The sequence below is a fragment of the Tamandua tetradactyla genome, chromosome 7 (genome assembly GCF_023851605.1).
Source record: "Tamandua tetradactyla isolate mTamTet1 chromosome 7, mTamTet1.pri, whole genome shotgun sequence".
NCBI lineage: Eukaryota > Metazoa > Chordata > Mammalia > Pilosa > Myrmecophagidae > Tamandua > Tamandua tetradactyla.
In genome coordinates this window covers 97,454,220-97,471,323 of record NC_135333.1, presented here as the reverse complement: position 1 = coordinate 97,471,323, position 17,104 = coordinate 97,454,220, and the positions used below count along the sequence as shown (strand labels likewise).

Here is a 17,104-nt window from a genome sequence, read left to right as displayed (position 1 = left end):
AATGATATGAACACAGTTTCATAAGTTGAGCAAATATTTCCATTTTAGAGAAGTAAACATCTGACAAAATATAAAATCTAAAAGCATCTAGAACATATTCATAGACTTTTTAAAAATAAAAGATTCCACTCTTCCAGACAGATTAAAAAAAAAAAAAAAAGACCAATGTCTGTAACGTTTAACCAGTTTGCTTCACACAGCAGCAATCTCTTTGAGAGACTAAATAATTCTGAAACAAGGGTACTCCTACATTTAGTAACCGGAGTCATTCAGATTAAAACAAAGGTCTTAACAGTAAATGTAAATTAATATGGGTTAAGACACCAGGCCTAAGTTATTTTATTTTTTCTTCCCTTAAATATACATGTACACATATACATACCACTTTGAGGCAAGGTGATGAAAAAAAAAAATAGAAGACAATGGCAGACCGAAGGTTATCTGCCTCTAGAAGAGCCAGAATCATTTTCCTGCCCTAAAAAATAAGGATTATCACAACATTCTGCATGACTATTTCTACTTCTAAAATGCTATGAATATAAATGTAGACTTTGTGCCCTTCCCATGGATTCTGGAGTGAGGCTGCTTAGATTTGAATCAGTTATTAACTATGCAATTTTAGTCAAAATATTTAAAATGTCGTCAGTTGCCTGATGAGTACAATGACACTAATCAGTTAATACTGATGTTAACAATACTAATAAAGTTATTATGAAGATTAAGTATGATAAAATGAATAAAGCACTTAAAACAGTGCCAAATACAATGCTACATGATTTTTCAATGTATCATCACCATTTTTTTAGGAAAAGATCCTGACTATACCTTCTGAAGTAAACAATGTTATATGGGAAGATTTATATGAGGTGAAATCATCTAATACAGGATGACAAAAGACAAAAGTGATTTTAAAAAAAAAACATTTACCTTAAGAGTCATACAATTCAAGAAAGACTTTGAATAACACCATAACAAACATACACAGAAGACTATGCATTACATTGTGGTTCAAAATAACATAAACTACTTTTTAAAAGTTTAATTTCAGACTAGTAAAAGAAGACAATACAGGAATACTGAAAATGTAGCACAATATTGCCACCTAGTGGACACTGAATACAAAATTTATATAGTGCTTGTCATTAAGGGGGAGGAAATTTTTACATATAGAAGCACATTCTTTTCACTAATTTAAAAGAGAAAAATAATAGAAAAGAAATTAAATGCCATGATTTTAGTAGTACTCTCAAGCATTGTATCTAAAATACTTTTTACTAAGTTGTGTATCTCAAATTGGCTCATAGAACAGAATAGTTTAAATTGCAATTTTTGTTCAGAAATTTAAAACATTATCATAGCATGCAAGTCATGATAAGTACAAGCTTCACCAGAACTTAGCAAAAAAAAATTAAAACAATCCAAAAAACAACAAAAAAAACCCCCAAAAAACAACAAAAAACACCGTGATAAATTTATGACTTTATGATCATAGGCTTGCTTGTATGACATCTTAAAAAAGTAACCTTACTCCAGCTATTTTCTTGCTATCCAATTTCTCTCAAGAATCCCTAATAAATAGAAACTTGCTAACAAAGAGCAGGGAACTTACTTTCTTATGGATCCATTCCCTTGAAGAGACTAAACTCCTAGAAATGTACATTTTTCATAAATTGAAATGTAACTTTTGGCCCTTGATCTATAATTTAGACAATACAGAATAAGTTCAATCTTTCTTCCAAATATTCTTCAAATATTATGAAAGCTTATCAAATCATAAATCTTTTTTTCCAAGTTTAACATGCCATATTCCTTAGCCATTTCTCCTGCAACACAACTTAAAAATTCATCACCTTGTTCATGATCTTTAAACAGGTTCTGGCATTTTTAAAAACAATTGCCTCCATACACATCTATGTGCTGATATTGTGAGCCACTGATTGTATACCATGTATGGAATGTTTGTGTTATTATTATCAATATTTACTTACTGATAAATGTTAAGATTTATTAATAGAAGTATCTAAAAAAATGCATCCAATGCAAAGTATGTCATGAAGGGTCTGGCCAATGCAGATTAAAGACAAGCTATTACCTCTTTGTCTATATTCTACCTCTCACTGAAAAACTTCACAGGCTTGGGAGTCAGACTAATGTATTTTCATATAACAACAGTGTAGACTTTGGATAAATTACCTGACATGCATGACCTTTAGTTTCCTCAATAGTCAAACAGGAATCAACAACTACCTCATAGGAACATGAATAGGATCAAATGAGATAATAGTTGTAAATCAGCCAATATAATGCCTTAGAACATGGTAGATGCTCAACAAAAGACAGCAAAAATTTCTATTACTTTTTCACCTCTCTTCCTCATCCTGTATGTGTCACTGAAATATATATGTGCGAGGAAATGAAACAACTCAAGTTTCAGTGTGAAAAACCAATATAATATTTAATATTTTTCTCATCCAAACAATATCTTCCTTTGGTCTGATAGTGACAGACTGAGGTCAAATTAAGTTAACATTAAATTAACAAAACCTCCTTTTTAAAAAGTACAATGTAGAGATATAATTGGATTACTTCTCTATGACAGAATTTCTTACCTGAGAAATTAATTTTCAAATCTCGAAGATTTTATGTTGGCTTCATGGATTTGTGTTAAAAAATATATCTCCAATCTATCCATTTTTTTTTTTATGCTGTATGGTAGGATTCACATTTCATTGCTTTTCCATGTGAGTATCCCCTTACTACAGCACTGTTTGCCGAATTTTTGTTTGTTTGGTTTTTTGTTTATTTGCTTGTTTGTTTGGGAAGTGCATGGGTGGGACAATCTATCCATTTTTATTATACTTTCCTCAACTAAAAAAGTTTTAATATATTGGAAATATTTGCCATGTAAACATTTAAATATAAAAAAGTATTCTAAATCCAAGAAAATTTAAGTTATTCCTAGGGTAGTAAAATGTAGCCTAACTAAAGTGACATAAAATAACTGTAATTTGTTGAAATTTCTTTTCCTTTTAAAATCTTATAACCATCAACAGTTCTACTATTATTATAATTTAATAGTTGGTTATTATTTCTTATATAAATACCAATTTTGAAATCACATCTTGTTATAAAACATGTGTTGATCACAATAGTAAATAAAAAACATTTTGACACTACATCAGAAAATTTGGGCAGAGTTAGGGTGGTTCTTATTAAGAAATATGTAATTTATTACCTAAAATTAGCTTATGTTTATATAGTATTTTGTGTTTTCTTTATGATATTCATTCCTTTCTATACTAAAAACTTCATTTAGCATACATTTACTGAAGATTTATCACACCACACACTTATGAACTTCAGGAGTACATGTTAGGAACTGAAGTCTTTTTGAAATTAGACTCATAACAGGCACTGACTGGAGTTATTCTCATTTGGAATGAGAATAAATATTATTCTCATTTGGAATGAGGACCAAAGAATAAACCACTTGCCTAATTGATGCACAGGTATGACCAAGAATAGCAATCCTAACACCCAAGTTCAATGCTTTTTCTAATTTTTATGCGATATTTTAAATTTCCATTTGAACATACTTCATGTTTGAATGACAAGTTTTTCTTGTTTCCTTTTTAAATGGAATTCTAATTGTTTCAAAGATAAAAAATGCTCTCTAATCTAGTAAACATTAATTTATTCTTTTCTATTCATTGTATTTTAATTAAAATTGAGTTAAAAAATAATCCATTACTTAGGGGTTCTAAATGAAAACTGAAGATTTCCTTTCTTCAGACAATCATGAAGCAAATAATGTCATGAAGAGTGGCAGTTAAGTTCAAACTAGAAGTACTGTTACGTTTTTACATTAATATAGACTAACCACATTCCAGAAATAACTTTAAGGGAAGGAAAAGGACAGAGAGTAAAAATAGTTTCTCTTGCTATAAGACATGCAATGTTTTAACTCAGTAAACCGTATTTCCAAATCATGTAAATACATATTTAGATGTAGTTAAAAAATATTTCTGCATATCCACCAAGAGAAAACATAAATAATTGTGATAAAAGATGCAGTACACTATAACCTTACTAATGCCACAAAAAAATACTCCATACCATCACAGATTACATGTAAAGGAGAACGAGTTAAAAAAGATTTATTACTGGTGCTAAAACAATTTATGAGCTAGATCTTTGTATGATATTCTTTAAAATAATCCTATTTACAAACTTTTAGAACAATAGGCTCCTTGGGCTATCTAGTATGCCGATATATTTTTTTTTCCTTTTTGGCATGGGCAGGCTCCGGGAATCAAACCTGGGTCTCCAGTTCGGCAGCTGGAGCTTGAAAATTCTTGCCACTGAGCCACAATTGTAGTGCTTCAATACACTATTTTTGTATTTACTTTTTAATCAAAAAATTCAATAAAGTCTAATTTTTAAAACTTCTGTCAAAAATATCTATATGGCAACTCTAGAAAAATGTACATGTAATTTAGGATATTTCTAAAAGCAAGGAATGATTATCTCTCCCAGTTTTTTTTAAGTGGAATGATTATGCAGAGCTGTGTCTGGTAAAGGATCTTGAATAATTAAAGGCAAAAAGATCAGATGTGCTTACAATATTTGAGTTTCTATATTTCTTACATAATCATTTTAGCTATTATAAATCTTAGAAAATTCACCAGAAAATGGCTACCTTCTAAATGCCTAAGAGAATTTAACCAAAACATTTATCTTAAGCTCAAAAGTATTAATAAGCATCCATTTTAAAATAAATAATTAGTAAAAATAAACAGTACCCTTTAATTCGTGGGATTCTTTACTAAAATGCCAAGTACTAAATTTTATATAATTTGTGGAAAACATGTACGATTAACCAGTTTACCTCTGAATTATGATTTTTTCCAAAGCATCTCTTATCTAAGTTCAAAAGTCTGCATAAACATTCATCCTATAATCCTTAGTTATGACTGAATTGAATAATTCATCATTTTCTAAGTACTGAAAAGAGTATAGGAAAAGACTGCTCTGCATTACTTATAACTATCCTAGTAATTTTCACAACCTTGTAATTTTACATTTGTACATGTAGAAAACTTTCCAATTCCATTTAAAACAGAGAACACAATCCAACATTGAGGTCAAAATAATCTGTTTCCACTTCTAGCCATTAAAAAAGGTTAGAAACATAAAATTAGATTAAAAGAATGAATTCTATTCACAGTTCTAAGTTCACATGTCAAATTAACATGTCCAAATAATACTTTCCTGTAACAGAATGGCAACTCATGAAGTGCACTCAGATGAAGGATCTAAGAACAATGCAAAAAATTCCTACCTGAGCAGTTGTTCCGTATTCCATGAAACAAAACTAGATTAGAGGATTTCTAAACTTCCTTCTGATTCTTTTTATTTATTTATTTATTTATGGAATGAGTAATACCAGTTAGTTGCTTTTAGCTTTACATTGATATGATCTGAGGTCTTTTTTTTTTTTTAACCACTCAGTAAAGTAGTTTTATTTAAGAGATCTCAGCAAAGAAGTGATCTCCTGCAAATGTTGTTTATTCTAAAATCTCCTTTGGTAAATACTGTGGGTTGAATAGTGTCCCACCAAAAGATACACCCACCCAGGACCTTTAAATATTACCTTCTTTGGAAAAAAAGATCTTTGCAGATGTAATTATATTAAGGATCTCAAAATGAGATTATCTTGGATTAGAGTAGACCCGAAATCCAATGAAACTGTGTCCTTACAAGTCAGAGCAGACAGACGCAGACCCAGAGGGGAAGGCCATGTGAAGACAGAGGCAGAGACTGGAGTAATGCACCTACAAATCAAGGAATACCAAGGATTGTCAACAGCCACAAGAAATTGAGAGAGGCATGGAAGGATGGTTTCTCTCTTAAGAGTCTCCAGAAGAAAAAACCAATCTCACCGACACCTTGATTTTGGACTTCTGGCCTCCAGAACTTTGAGAGAGAAATGTCTGCTGTGTAAAGCCACCAATTTTGTGTAGCCTGTTATGGGAGCCCTAAGAAACTAATACATTTACGTATTTCAGAAAGAAAAATCCTTTTAAAAAAGCATTATCAACATGATTTATCTTTGGCCATCATGTACTTCATATTAGGAATTAGTGAAAGAGCTTCATCATTTCTAGATTTTAAACAAGAACAGATAACTCCATCCTTAAACAAATATGAGCCCCTAATTTATAACATTTACTATTTATGCAATTACATTCACCCTTATAAGTAAATTTCTATGTATTTACTGAAATATTAAGAAACTTTTCAATCAAGAATATTGCCTGATTCTTCAGGTAAATAGTTTTCAAATAATTTGTCAGCTACTGCTTTCAAACATAAGATTAATAAATAAGTTTTAGTACTATGAAACAAACTCAGTTTTCTTAAACTTGTATAAAAAGTTCCCAAGCTTTTGACTGACCAGCAGTAGCAGAAAGATATCTTGAACTAATTATAAATAATTTTATCTTCCCATTATTATTGTGGCTTTTTGAGCAGGTCTTAAACTTATCCCAGCTCTTTAATATCTAAATTCCAAAAATCTGATCATAAGTGATCTGAGGCTCACCATTGTGCCTTTGAGAAATTCTATTTTCTACCTGTTCAGTTGTTCATTGTGGAAATAGTCCTAATATTCAATCTGCTTTTCAAGTTCAAAATAACCCTGATATTACCACATAAATCTCTGAATGTCCTGGCTACTTGGCCACTGAAAAGTCTTGTTCAGAAAGATATAAAAAGTAAAGAAATTCACAATTGCATAACATCCCAGTTCACAAAGAAGTCTGGATGTGGATGGCAGAGGTATGTTAAGCCTATAAATGACATAAGGTAAAATGAAGTAACGAAACTCTAGCAGTTTCTGAGGAACTGTAACAGTAAACAAGCATATGAAAAACATTAAATTCCAAAAAATCGATTTTGATTTCAATGAATCGGCTATACTCCAACCAGCAAATATATAGACAGGAACTAACAAGTATTTCATGATTTCATATCTTTGAAAAACTCTTTTCCAAACATAGAATGTATAATGTCTATTGTCTGCTAGCAAGTATTTATGAGCATAAGTGAACTTCCAAATTAAAAATAAGGACACTAAGGTAATCATAAAAAACTGAATTCTTCGTTTCCATACTAAACAAAGAAAAATTTTAACTTTGCTAGGAGACAGTAGGTGAGGAAAGGAAAAAAAAAGAGTAAAAGAGAAAAAGTAGAATAGCTGAGGAAAATGTACACAGGCTTCATGACTACTCCGATCACCAATAACAATTCCACCATTAACTACTACAAAAGCACAAAACACAAATACAAGGAGGATATAAGGCCAAGTCAAAAGGAAAAGTGTACTCAAGTTCTTAAAGGACATAGAATAAGTCAAAAGATACTGAAGAATTTTCCTAAATTCTGAAAATGGCCCTTTGATAGCGGGAAGCCTCTCTTCCTTCTTCTTTTGTACCTCAGTTTTCCAACCTTCAGTTAACTTTTGCGCAATGACATTTCCAGCACAGAAGACAGCCCAGATGATGTTTGTTTGACGAAACATGAAGCCACAAAATCCAAGCAAGGCTGAAGTTTTATGATTTCCATAAAGACACATTAAATAGGCAAAAAGAGTAAAAAACATGGATCCTGCTTCTGTGTAATAAAGGAAGTTAAAAAAATAGAGTGTGGGAAATACTGCTACTGTTAATGTTGACAAGATTCTCTGGATACTTGAGGCAGCCTAGAAGGCAGAAAAAACAGTTAAATTATTTTCACAATAAAGCAAGTGTATTACTTCTGCTAAGCTAACAAGATACTTATTTTTTAAAAAGAGAAGACAATATGAACCTTATTTAAATAAAATCATTCAATATAAACCCTATTTCTGGCTTTGCAAACACACAAAAAACCATAACATACACATATAAGACCACTTCTTGGTATGTTTTCAGTTTCACCTATCAGTTTGGAAGCCACTAAAAGAATACACATATGTGCCAAAATGTTTATGGCCCAAAATATTTGATTCATTCAGAAAATACTTAAGAAGTTTCTGTGTACAAGGCACTGAACCCAGTTCTATGGGAACACAGAGATGAATGGAATACAGTATAGGTAGTTCTATTGCCCTGAGCTTAAGTCTTAGCATTTTCAAAAGCACTTAGTTATCACCATCAGTATCCTCTAAGGATATCAACACTCTACACTAGAGAGAATGCAATCATGCATATAGCATTTATCCTACTATGCCTAGTGATCCTATTCATTTCATGATGGAAGTACAGGGATTTTCCTGAAAATAATGGGCCCAATCTAAAGTTAAATATCTTCTTTTAGCCTTTCTGACAGACTCTTTCAGAATTTCAGTGTTCTTACCTTCTGAAATCGCATCCTCCACTTAATCTAAATCATCAAACCAGATCATGCTATTCCTTTAATTAAAATTAATGGTTTTCCATTACCTACAAGATAAAGTTCACAAAGTCCTCTCCATGACATATGAGGACATTGATGACTTTGCTCCTACCTACCTCTCCAGCCACACATCCTTGGACTTTCTAACCCTGCATTTCCAAACAGCAATTTCCTGCATCTTGTGGCCCTTGAGCCTTTGCTGATGCTGTTTCTCCTGCCAGGATCCCTTCCCCACCTAAAGCCCTGTCCATTGAAGGCTTGATTCAGGCATCATCTTTTCTGTGGAGGCCCACCCAATATCACTCAGTTCCCTCCCTCTCAGTCAGGCTGCAATCAGTGCTCCTCTGCTTCTCCCTGTATCCTCGGTTTTGTGCCTACTTCTCTATCTTAATTTACACTGCTGAAACCATCCCTTTAAATTAAAATTATTATAGTTAATATTTATTGAGTACTTACTAGTATGTCAGACACTATTCTAAGTACCTTCCATTTATTTGGCTCCTTTGTTTTTCATAACAATTCTATGAGGTAGAGTCTATTAATTTATTTCCATTTAAAAGATAAAGAGGCACTAAAGGATAACTGCCCTAAGAAACACAACTAGTAAGCATCAGAAACCAACCCTCCTGTGCATGGCCAAATGATTTTTGACATGGGAACAAAGATTACTTAAATGGGAAAGAATAATTTCCTCAACAAATGGTACTGGAAAAACTAGATCTCCATTTGCAAAAGAATAAAGGTGGACCCCTACCTCACAACATTTATAAAAAACAACTCAAAATAGATCAAACACCTAAATATAAAAATCAGTACTCTAAAAATTCTAGAAGAAAATATGGAGAAGTATCTTCAGAACCGTGTACTAGACAATGGTTTCTTCGAATTTATAACCAAAGTACAAGCACAAAAGAAAAAAAAATGATTAATGGGACTTCAAGAAAACTAAGAACTTTTATGCGTCAAAGGACTTGATCATGAAAGTAAAATGACAACCTATGCTATGAGAGAAAATATTTGGAAACCACTTATCCAGTAAGGGTTTTATATCCAGAATACATAAAGAAATTCTTCAACTCAACAACAAAAAGACAAATAACTAAACTTAAAAATGGGAAAAAGACTTGGCAGTTTTCAAAAAAAGATACAAATATGGCCAAAAAAGTACATGGAAAGATGTTCAACATCATTAGCCATTAGGGACATGCAAATCAAAACCACAATGAGATATCATTTCATATTCACTAGAATGGCTACTATTAAAAGTGTTAGGATGTAGAGAAACAGGAAGACCATTCCTTGCTAGTGGCAATGTAAAACAGTGCAGCTGCTGTGGAAGACAGTTTGGTGGTTCCTCAGATAGCTAAGTATAGAACTACCTATTTTCCAGCAATCCCACTTCTTGGTATATACCCAAAAGAATTGAAAGAAAGGACTCAAAAGAAACTTGCATACCCATGTTCATGGCAGTATTATTCACAATTGCTAGAAGAAGGAAGCAACCTAAGGTTTTAGCTAGGGTTCTCTAGAGAAACAGAATCAGCAGGAGATATCCATAAATATAAAATATACAACAGTGTCTCCTGCAAGTGTAGGGATGTAAAGTCCAAGATCTGTAGGGGAGTTAGCACACTGGCAGCTCCAATGAAGGTCCTCAATGAACTCTCATGAGAGGCTGGCTGGCTGAAGAAGAAAGAATGACTGTCTCTTCTGAATCCTTCCTAAAAGCCTTCCCGATGATTAGATTAAGCTTCAATCATTGCAGAAGACATTCTGCAGTGTCTACAGGGGATGCAGCCAATGTGGTCATCATTTAAGTCGCTGAAATGTCCTCACAGCAACAGACATGTGGGTGCTTGCTCAATCAGACAACTGGGCACCACCACCTGGCCAAGTCGATACATGAACTTGACCACCACAGTCTAACCCTTGTCAACTTGGCAGCTATACACATCACCTTAAACATACTTAATTTCTAAATAGAAAACAATAACAGACACATATTTTTCATCACCCAACAATACTCAACTGTCCTACATACAACTGGAAACTCATCAAATCTCTTCAGAATAGGGTGCAAATCCTTGGGTAATATTTACTCTTAAACTTGATATCCTACAACTTAAATACTATAACGTGAACAAAACAGCTTTGTCACATGATAAAGGGGATAAAATAGAGGAAAACAAAGATATTTTGATTTATGTATAACTATATAGATATTAATTATAAAGCAAGGAAGCAATATTCATACCATTACAGTCCTTGTTTCTATAACTGATCAAGTCGTTGTAGTTCATATTTATCACACCTTCTTCCAACTACCCATTCCATGTCCCCTTTAACTTCAGTAAGCACCTCAGCTGGTTGTGGTTCTTTGCCTGGTGGGGTGACCCAAACCTTCACTCCTGAAGTTTCAGAGCCAGTGGTAGTCCTGTTTGGATTGGGTTGTTGCAGTTATTCGTTGATTTTAATCATAGACCATGGTAGTACTAAGAGGTGCCCTAGGGGATCTCCTATATTCCAGGAAAACTCTTCTTTACCTCCACTGTGTAGCTGCAGTCCTATTTCCCCCTCATAGTCATGGTCAGTGACCCCAAAGAATAAAGTAATCCCCTTCTTGGCTTGTTGACCCAGGGACATGAGTAGCCCAAAGTGACCAGGAGGCAGCCTTAGATTCCAGTTCAATGGAATCATTGTTGCTGCTTCTGGTGGAGGCACTCCCCCTTCTGGAACTAAAACCTGTAGACCAGTAGAGCTCAAGGCTGCAGGGACAGGAAGCAAAACTTTTACTAATGGATCACTAGAGGTAATAATGATAGTAATGTCACTCCCATTTCCACCCCTTGATTCCTGGACCCATGAATCCTGGCTATAGGAGAAAGATTCAGAACATACACAGCCTCCTGGAGAACACTGCCCCAGCCCTGCGAGGTATTGCCACCTCGTTGGCACCATAATTAAGTTTTCAAAAGGTCATTCCACTGTCCTATCAACCCAGCTGTCTCTGGATGATGGGGAACATGGTAAGACCAGAGAATTCCAAGAGCATGTGCCCATTCCCATACTTCATTTGCTGTAAAGTGGGTTCTGTGATCAGAAGCAATGCTGTGTGAGATACCATAATGGTAGATAAGGCATTCCGTAATTTCATGCATGGTGGATTTTACAGAAGCACTATGTGTAGGGAAGGCAAACCCAATGACGTATGTATCTATTCTACTCAGAACAAACTGCTGCCCCTTCCATGATGGAAGTGGTTTAATGTAATCAACCTGCCACCATGTAGTAGGCTGATCACCTTGGGGAATGGTGCCATACTGGGGGCTGAGTGTCAGTCTCTGCTGCTGGCAGACTGGGTACTCAGCAGTGGCTATAGCCAGGTCAACCTTGGTGAGTGGAAGTCCATGTTGCTGATCCTATGCATAATCTCCATCCCTACCACCATGACCACTTTGTTCATGACCCCAAAAGGCAATGACAGGAGTGACTAGGGAATGAGGCTTACTGGTATCCACAGAATGGGTCATTTTATCCACTTAATTATTAAAACCTTCCTCTGCTGAAGTCACACTCTGGTGCACATTCACATGGGACACAAATATTTTCATGTTCTTAGCCCACTCAGAAAGGTCTATCCACATACCTCTTTCCCAGACCACTTTCTTACCAATCTTCCAATCATACTCTTTCCAAGTCTGTGACCTTCCAGCCAAACCATTAGCAATAGCCCATGAGCCAGTATACAAACGCACCTCTAGCCAGTGCTCCTTCCAAGCAAAATGAACAACCAGGTGCATGGCTTGAAGTTCCCCCCGTGGGGTAGATTTCCCCTCACCACTGTACTTTAGGGACATCCCAGAAAGAGGCTACAGTGCTGCAGTTGTCCACTTTCAGGTGGTACTTGCATTTCATATAGAATCATCTGTAAACCAAGCTCAAGTTTTCTATTCCTCAGTCAACTCACATGATAACTTGGTGGCCCATGGTTAAGTGCTCAGTCTCTACTAGGGCCCAGTAGCAGGTCAAAAGCTGTTTCTCAAAAGGAAAGTAGTTATCTGCAGCAGACGGTAATGCTTTGCTCCAAAATCCGAAGGGTTTGCATTGTGATTCTCCTATAGAGGCCTGCTGAAGGCTGCAGACAGCATCTCTATTTGCCACTGACACCTCCAGTACCATTGGATCTGCTGGATCATATGGTCCAAGTAGCAGAGCAGCTTGTACAGCAGCCTGGACCTGTCACAGAGCCTCCTCTTGTTCAGGTTCCCACTCAAAATTAGCTGTTTTTCTGGTCACTCAATAAATGGGCCAAAGTAGCACACACAAATGAGGAATACATTGTTACCAAAATCCAGAGACCAATTAGGAGTCTCTGTTTAGGTCATAGTAGGGGCTAGATGAAGCAACTAAGCAACTTATCCTTCACCTTAGAAAGGATATCTCAACATGCCCCACATCACTGGACACCTAGAAATTTCAGTGAGGTGGAAAGTTCCTGTATTTTTGTGGGATTTATCTCCCATCCTCTGACATACAAACGCCTTACCAATCAGCCTATAGTATTTGCTACTTCTTGCTCATTAAGTCTAATCAACATGCTATTATCAATATAATGGAGCAGTATGATGTCTTGTGGAAGGGAGAAACAACAGCAATCCCTGCAGACAAGATTGTGACATAAGGCTGGAGAGGTGATACATTCCTAAGGGAGAATAGTGAAGGTATCTGGCCTTGTCAGCTGAATGCAAACTGTTTCTGGTGGTCTTTACTAACAGCTATTGAGAAAAAAGCATTTGCCAGATCAATAGCTATATACCAGATACCAAGTGATGAACCTGACCATCACACCAAGTACCCATCAACCAATAAATGGATAAACAAAATGTATATGCACACAATGGAATATTAATCAGTCTTAAAGGAATGAAGTTCATACATGCAACAACATGGATGAATCTTGAAAACACCACATTGAGTAAAATAAATCAGATGCAAAAGGACAAACATTGTATGATCTTACGAATATGAGCTAATTAGAATAAGCAAGCTTAAAGAGTCAGAACCTAGAATACAGGTTACCAGGGCATGGTACAGGTATAGGAAATAGGGAACTAAGGCTTAAAATGTACAGCCTTCCTATTTGGAATGACGGACTATTTTAGTAATGGATGGCGGTGATGGCAGTACAACACTGTGAACGTAATTAACAGCACTGAATTATACATTTGAAAGAGGTTAGGGGAAATTTTAGACTATTTATATGGTAATAGAATAAAAATTAAAAAAAAAAAAATCCATGGAACCACACAACACAAATCGTGATCCGTAAGTTTGACCATGGACTATAGTTAACAATACAATTATAAAAATATGTTTTCATCAATTGAATAAATATACCACAGCAATGGAAGGTTTTAATAGTAGGGTGGTATTATGGGACCCCTGCACTTTATGCCTCATTTTCCTGTAAACCCATAACTACTCTAATAAAAAAAAAAAAAAGATAAAGACACTGAGGCTCTGTGGAGTAACCTGCTTGAGGGTGCACAACTAGTAAGGGTCAGGGATGGAATTCAAACCCAGGTAATCTTCCTCCAGGCAAGCTACCTCAGGGGCTGGCATTCTTGAACCACATCAAAATTCTTTAGGCAAAGTCTGTTACCTCTAACAAAGACCTAAGTTGTGCAAGGAAGACTGTATTATTCATCTCTGTATTTCCAGTACCTAATACACAGATTAAACTCGGTAAATATTTACTGAAATATTAGGTTTAGTTCATTAACAGATATTTTTAGATTTTACAAATAAACAAGCATTCTAAAGTATTTATATACAAATTTCTTCTAAAATAGAGGTGAGGATTTCTTTACAAAATATATACAAATACTAATGTTAAAAATACTTTTCATCTCATCTTATAAAACCAGCTCATTATAATTGTGGACCTGACTGTCCATAAACTTGTAATAAATTACTCTGAAAACATACCTTGTTTCTGGGGTGAATCTTGCGGAAAAGCAAATAGAGTAAATAGAAGTTGCCAACACTGAAGAGAAGATTAACAAATCTGAGCATTCCAATGGAGCAGACTACATGTTCAGACCATCCAAAGATCCAAATGGCAGGTTTGACCATTCCAACTGACACGAGGTATAAGCCAGGTAATGTGGTAATCATGGGATCCCACTTAAAAATGAAAGGTCAAACAGTGAAGGAAAAGCAAGAGGTAGTAACTACAAGACAGATACAAATATGCTCAAGTTTTGTTTTTATCAACAATCAGGCATTTTGAGAAGTGATTCTATAACAGTTAAATAGGACATGACAGATAAGATGCTTTCTTTAATGAAAAAGTTTGCGTTTTTTTTCCCTACGCCTGCTTTGTAATTACTAAGACATCAATAACCAGCAGAAAACAACTTATAGTCAGTTTCTATTTTCCAAGATCTACTCCTTGTAAAGTTGCTATTTTGATGTCTAAATGCAAAAGTTCGAGTTTTAAAAAGCATGTAAACATCAGTTAGAACTCTGATGGGATATGGAGAGAAAGTGGTGCTTAGAAAGATTGGACCACAGGCTCCATAATAAAATTTACTGAGCTAGGAACTGTGCTAAACCCTGTGTAATCCTGCATCATCCCCGTACCCCACTCCCCATAGCAGATGCTATTATTGTATCTGTTAAAGGTTAGTAACCTGAGACAGAAAATATCCAAGGTCACATGACTAGTAAATAACAGAGCCAAGATTTTAAAATCAGGTCTTTCTATTTCTAACCACTAGCCTATACTGCTTTTCCAGAAGAGGAGGGATGTCTACTTTATTTTTGTGCCTACAGTTAACAGTGCTTGGCCCATTAACACCGTGTAGTTGTACAGTCAAATATATGTTAAAAATGCTGCAACTTCACAGGTTGTCAGATTAATCAGTTAACAGAAAGTTCCTAAAAATACTCAGCAATGAAATTAGTGTAAATTGTCATCTCCTGGGGCAGAAGTTCCCTCACCCCTTCTCACCTCCCTTCCAAAACACACAGTAAGGTGCCTGACCGGTGAATTAAAGGGAAGTTTTCTGACATTTCCTAGGAGCAGCCCAACGCCTTTAGTGGGACTGGAGGGAAAAACTGGTATATCCTGTTGCCAAAAAGATAGGCAAACACTAAATTGCCCGTTATTTATTTTCCTTCACCATTCATTCTCAGGAGACAGATCTACGGTTCATTCACTTAACAAATATCCCACAGACGTCAGACACAAAAACAAAAGATTAAGCCTTTCCTTTGAGGTTTCCAGGTTGGGAAGGGCAACTAAGGATAGGCACTGCGGTTGGGACGGTTCTGCCTCCCCTGCCTTGCCCTGGGATAGGGACAGGTTGGGGACTCCCACCTGCGAGAGGGAAAAGTGGCCCTCACAGTAGCGCTGCGCCTGCGGGAGGTGGAAGATCTCGTCCATGTAGGGCTCTCGCAGTGCCCGGCTGAAAGCGGAGAAAAGGAGACAAGACACTAAAAAGGTACAGCTCAGAGCAGCAGAGAAGTAGTAACCCTCCAGCTGCGCCATTCCTGCTCCCATTGCCACAGCCCAAGAACCCAGACTGGAAAACCTGTGTGGGATTCTTGGGCCCGGTAACGAGCTGGGGATTCGGGATCGAAATGGGCGCGCAAGGCGGGACTGGACCGGCGGAACTGAGAACAGCCGGAAGGCAAAGCATGCTGGGAGAGCGCGGACTCTGAGCTACCGGAAGGATCGAGCTATTGTTTCCAGAGTGACCTATTTTAGTAACGGACCGGGCTGTTGCTCCGTCAATCACGTTGCCTGGGGCGCGCAGAATCGTCAGAGCCTCCGGGAGGGGCGTGTCTCGGATATGCACGTGAGGCTGCGTGGTTTGCAGCTTGAAACAAAACCAGCTTCTGAGCTTTCAGAATGTTGTCCTCGCTTCCTGCTTATTCCCAACTTTCACCTGGAGGTGGCAGTGTTTGCCCACATTTGCAATCCCCAGGTTCTTTCTTAAAAGAGTACAATTCCCCTTCACCCCTCACCTCTCAGGCATTGCTATTTCTCACAAGTGATCTGAATTACTAACATCCTCAATTCCGGAACATTTTATTTCATCAGCTTTAAAGGGTGGGGAGTGAGCGTTGGTTGTAGGAGCAAAGTAGAGACCCTCCACTGATGAATTAATAGAGGATGTTTTTTAGGTTAAGAGAGACCTGTTTCAAAACGTCGACACTTCGAAAAGGATTTAGTTAAGCTGATGTTCGTACTGTACTCCGATAGACAGAACACAGTCTGTATGGGGGTTGGGGAAAATAGTTTTTTAAGAATTTGGAGTGTTTTAGATAAGAAAGGATTCTCTGTATCTGAAAAGTTTGGTTGTTTTTGTTAATATTTCTATTGCTTCTATTCTCAGAGACAGCCTTTTGTTATAATTGGCTGAGTTCACGTTTTCTTTTTCCTATTAAATCATAAGCACGAGCATCTTAATGAGTGGCAGTATGTCACTTGTGTTTGTGGTTCCCGAATGGCTTTCATAGACTAGGCAGTTAAATTTGTAGACTTTTATAGGTTGTGCAGACTTGACACAAAGCCTGTATTCTGGGGTTGGGGGTTTGGTGATGGGTAGGAGGTAAGAGAAAGTATTAGAAGAATGCATGGTTGGCAATGTTTTGTAGA

The 17,104-nt window shown here is 36.1% G+C and overlaps 1 protein-coding gene across 1 annotated transcript; it reads right to left on the bottom strand.

The window, feature by feature from the left end:
- Nucleotides 1-2,687: 2,687 nt before the first annotated feature.
- LOC143691670 (dol-P-Glc:Glc(2)Man(9)GlcNAc(2)-PP-Dol alpha-1,2-glucosyltransferase) lies at nucleotides 2,688-16,115 on the bottom strand. The gene is made up of 3 exons (XM_077170497.1): nucleotides 15,821-16,115; nucleotides 14,425-14,622; nucleotides 2,688-7,762 (listed from the first exon to the last, which is right to left on the bottom strand). Exons 1-3 carry the CDS (start codon nucleotides 16,001-16,003, stop codon nucleotides 6,707-6,709), a joined length of 1,437 nt encoding a protein of 478 aa, XP_077026612.1. The 5' UTR covers nucleotides 16,004-16,115; the 3' UTR covers nucleotides 2,688-6,706.
- Between the last annotated feature and the right edge of the window lie 989 nt (nucleotides 16,116-17,104).

What these genes read in the sequence shown, in the direction of transcription:
- LOC143691670 (XM_077170497.1), bottom strand. Translation starts at nt 16,003, where the DNA reads ATGGGAGCAGGAATGGCGCAGCTGGAGGGTTACTACTTCTCTGCTGCT. An exon ending in GCCACTTTTCCCTCTCGCAG is followed by an intron (nt 14,623 to 15,820) that starts GTGGGAGTCCCC and finishes TTCATTTTTAAG; the next exon opens with TGGGATCCCATGATTACCAC. An exon ending in AGATTCACCCCAGAAACAAG is followed by an intron (nt 7,763 to 14,424) that starts GTATGTTTTCAG and finishes TCTGCCTTCTAG; the next exon opens with GCTGCCTCAAGTATCCAGAG.